General features: G+C 48.3%; 1 protein-coding gene across 1 annotated transcript; it reads left to right on the top strand.

Annotated features, from left to right (window-relative positions):
- Window positions 1-819: 819 nt before the first annotated feature.
- Window positions 820-3618, top strand: LOC123145777 (uncharacterized). Its single transcript, XM_044565264.1, has 4 exons — window positions 820-1412; window positions 1775-2659; window positions 2777-2929; window positions 3032-3618. The coding sequence occupies exons 1-4, from the start codon at window positions 1362-1364 to the stop codon at window positions 3422-3424; spliced, it is 1482 nt and encodes a 493-aa protein (XP_044421199.1). The 5' UTR covers window positions 820-1361; the 3' UTR covers window positions 3425-3618.
- The last annotated feature ends 451 nt before the right edge of the window (window positions 3619-4069 follow it).

Here is a 4069-nt window from a genome sequence, read left to right on the forward strand (position 1 = left end):
CAAGGCCCTCCGGGCCACCGCTGCCCGCAGCTCCATGCCTCTGCCACGCCGTGCCGTCACGGGATCTGGAGGCACACCTCGCCGCGGCCAGCGCCTCGCGCCGCATGCTGTCCGCACCGACCCACGCGCCCGCGCTTCGCAGCAGGCTCCCCCCGACACCCTGAACTGCCCGCGCTTCACAGCAGGCTCCCCCCGACGCCCTGAACTGCCCCTGCTTCGCCCAGGCTCGTGCTCATCCCCACGTCTCTCAGGCAGAGAGCCAGTGCCCTGCCGCCACCTTCCTTGGGTCGACCCGAGCTTCGCCCTCCGGCGGCGGCAGGACGAGAAGAGGAGGGGGAGAGGAAGTTGCGACGGCTAGGGTTTTCTCCCCTGAGCCGCCGTTCAGGCGACGCGGGTCACGAGGGTTACTTTTGGCTTCCTAAATCCTGCCTTATGGCTTACATAGCTTATATAGCCTAGCCTAGAAACACGAGCGAGCAAGGAAAGTAGATAAACTGTAGGTTCGTGTATCTTCGATCATAGATGGATGGTACCGCAGCGAAGGGGTACCTGACAGGCCGCCGCCGCCCGCCTTCCGAGACGCCGCGAACAGTCAAAGTGTTTGTTTCTTCGGTAATCTTCAGACTTTAGGAGTTTACCAAGGTTGGGTCATGACAGGCCGCCGCCGCCCGCCTTCCGAGACGCCGCGATCACCGACATAGCCTACCGCCGCTCCATGATGCCGCCGCCGAGTGTAACGCCTGAGATGCTCGGGCACGACTCGATGGCGCGTATCAGACGCGGACCGTGAGACAAGCTGATTTCTTTTCGAAAAGTAGTGCAATCGCGGGTTGGGCCTTTAGCCCATCCGTGACATCGTCCCATCGCAGGCCACATTACACATCATCAACGGTGACCCTCGATAGGGTTTCATCGTCAGAGAGGAAAAGCCGAAAAGGGGATCTGAGGTCAGAGTGATGCGCCGCCTGCCTTCTGCCGAGCTCCAGCCTCGCGCCGCCGCCCTTGCCTGAGGCCTCCTATGAGGATCGAGTGGTGCTTCAGAAGAGACGACCGGGGAGCTGCAGTTCCCAATCGAAGTAGCAGCTCCTTTTCGAGCTGCCATCCGCAGTCGAAGGAATCAAGCGGCTCCTCTCCGAGTCGTGGTCCGCAATCCAAGCGGCTCCTTTTTTCAGCGGCAATCCGGATTCAAAGCAGTCCTTCCCGGGCTGCAATCAGAAACAGGTCCTGTTTCAGTTTTAATAAAGTCTACGAGCTGTTGGCTCCCTCACGTGGCAGGAACGTAGCTGCTATAAATCTGGCCTGGCGGCAACCGTGGTACCCGCCAGTTTTAAGAGGATACGATCATCTCCCTTCGGCGAGCGATGGCCAAACCATCCGTGGACGGCCTAGGCAAATCCTCCCTCGATATGGTGGTGAGTTTGTCCTCCTGTTCCTTTGTTCTTTTGGGTAGAGCTCTTACAAAGTTGGCGCATAATCAGAATTCGTCGTCGAATTTAACCTTTTTGGTTGGGAGATATCAAAATTGCCTCAGTCCCTTGAAAGTATATAAAATTTATATTATCAAATTTGCGGGTTTTTCCTGTGGAAAGTATAGAAACTATATAATCGAAATTGCATCCTTTTGTGGGTAAGTATAAAAGTTGTACAATCAAAATTGCGCCTTTCTGTGGGAAGCATGAAAATTGTGTCTATGTTTGTGGAGAATATTAAAACTGCACCTGTGATGAGACTAATATAAGAAATCAACTATGATTTGTTTCCGTATCAAATGTAGGAGGACAATGGAGTTGACAGGCTCAGCAAGTTGCCTGATGACGTTTTGCTCAACATTGTGGAGCGACTTGATATCGCTGATGTTGCACGAACCACCATCCTCTCCAGACGTTGGAAGCAGATCCCTGCTATACTCTCAAAGATTTTTATAATGGTTGCTTCTTTTCAACCCAAGCATGAAGGTAGGAAGTTAACCTCAGATGATATAGTTCGGGCCAACACCAACGTGCTGGAAGCAACCAGGAGCATACTGGTAAAGAGGGCTGGAGGTCCACACACCATTCACCTGCTGCGCATGCAATTCTACTTGGGAGATGAGTCCATTTTCATTGGTCATGCTGTTGCCAACACCATAGCAACACACAAGGTTGCTTCAGTTGAGTTTACAATCTTGACCAAGGTGCGCACAAAGTTTACCAATAATGACCTGCTCACTCATGGGAGGCAGTTCATGTCATTCCTTGATTCGTGTCCAAACACATTTGGTGGTCTTGCACGCCTCACGCTAGAGAATTTGAGGTTAGGAGAATCAGACTTTCCCAAAATTTTCAGTATATGCAAGCAACTCGAGGTCCTCTGCCTCTACCACTGTGATATGGGCATTGAGTCTTTGCTGGAAGTGGAACACTCACAACTCAGTGAACTGGTGATTGGCCGTAGCGTGCTTATTAAGAGGGTTGATCTGAAGTGGGTACCAAAACTCACAGTACTGAAATTTAATATGTTTCGATCTCAAGATGACCCCTTCTGTCTTGGCTATGTCCCACTTCTCCAGACTGTGAGCATCATTAATACTGGTTTTTCTTGGCACAAGATGCTCAAGATAAGTGAGTTGCTGGGTGAAACCGCCATAAGCAACCTGCATTTGAACTTCAAAAGTGAAAAGGTTAGTGAAGGTTCTCAATGTTGTCAGTGATGTGCGTAAGTTTTGGTGTCTGGTGGGTGGAGGTTATAATCATTCTTTTTGGTTGACATAGTTCTGCGTTTCCCCACTCTTGTGCAGATTTGGGTCAAGCCGGAAGGTCGAAGACAATTGTTACCAGTGTTACACAAGCTAAGGCTTGTGAATTTGATTAACATTTCTGAAGAATGCGATCTGACTTGGATAATGTTCATACTTCAAGGTGCACCCACCCTTAAGGAACTACGCATCTTGGTGAACTCTTGTGCTGATTATTCAATTCTCGTTTTTATTATCTCATTTCGAAGTTCAAACTTGCTGTGTCCAGTTAAGAATTTTTGACCTGACCAAATGCAGGTGCGGGACCATTTATGTGAAATGGTAACTGGGGAGCGGAGAAAAAAGTATGCCTTTAGCGAGGAGAAGGACAAGGGACTAGAGTGGGAACCATCTGCATCTGATTTCAAGCACCACAACCTTGCTGAGCTCAGAATCTATGGGAGGTTTGAAGCAGAAGAAAAAATCGTGCGCTTTGCCAGGAATATCATGGAAGCAGCGGTGAATCTCGAGGACATAAAACTTTATAAGAGTCCAGTGTGTGAGAATTGCAAGCACATGCTCCAGGAGTGGACGTTGAAGGAGAAGTCGTTGCTTAGCTACAAACTCAGCAAGGGGATGCTGTCTTCGCTCGTCCGGATTCAGTTCCCAAGTTTAGGGGAAATTTTTACTTGGCCAAAGTACTGGTCTTAGCTGCAAGCTGTGGTTTTTTTTTTGAGGGGTTGCAAGCTGCAGTTCACAGGAGTTGTTGTATGCATCGATTAATTCTCACTAGTCAACCTTTTAAATTATTCCTGTTTTGAGATTGTACTGAGTCGAGGAGGATAAGGAGTAACTCTTGACATTAGTGTGAAGTATTTTGGCAAATGAAAGTTTCGGATGTGTTATTCGTGGCAAATGCTTGCACCTTGTTTTTGTTGTGAAATCCCTAAGATTAATGAGGACATAGACATGGAGCTGTTTAAGGCCTTGTACAATGCAAGGTGCTTGAAGAAATAAATCAGGCTTTTCTTAAGCATCGTATACAGGGCAGACGCTTAATTAGGCGTCTCTTCGGTAGAAATAGGCACCAGTGCTTCAGAAAAACCTGATTTATTTTTGTAAGCACCTGTCTAAGCACCTACCATTGTACAAGGCCTAACACTTGCCCCAAACCTCTGTCCGCGATACAAACAAAAATTACCCCAAACCTCCGTCTGCAATACAAACTTTTTTTTTTACCACAAACCTCCGTCTGCAATACAAATAAAAATTAAACCAGCCGAACAAATATCATGCAGACATACATAAAATCCAATATGAGTTACATAAACTGGACATTATTTGGTCTGTTGAACT

Source organism: Triticum aestivum, chromosome 6D (genome assembly GCF_018294505.1).
Source record: "Triticum aestivum cultivar Chinese Spring chromosome 6D, IWGSC CS RefSeq v2.1, whole genome shotgun sequence".
Taxonomy (NCBI): domain Eukaryota; kingdom Viridiplantae; phylum Streptophyta; class Magnoliopsida; order Poales; family Poaceae; genus Triticum; species Triticum aestivum.

Excerpts from the sequence above, each read along its gene's own strand:
- LOC123145777 (XM_044565264.1), top strand. The coding sequence starts at position 1,362 with ATGGCCAAACCATCCGTGGACGGCCTAGGCAAATCCTCCCTCGATATG. Across the intron at positions 2,660-2,776 it reads TGAACTTCAAAAGTGAAAAG|ATTTGGGTCAAGCCGGAAGG; the intron begins GTTAGTGAAGGT and ends ACTCTTGTGCAG. Across the intron at positions 2,930-3,031 it reads TTAAGGAACTACGCATCTTG|GTGCGGGACCATTTATGTGA; the intron begins GTGAACTCTTGT and ends GACCAAATGCAG.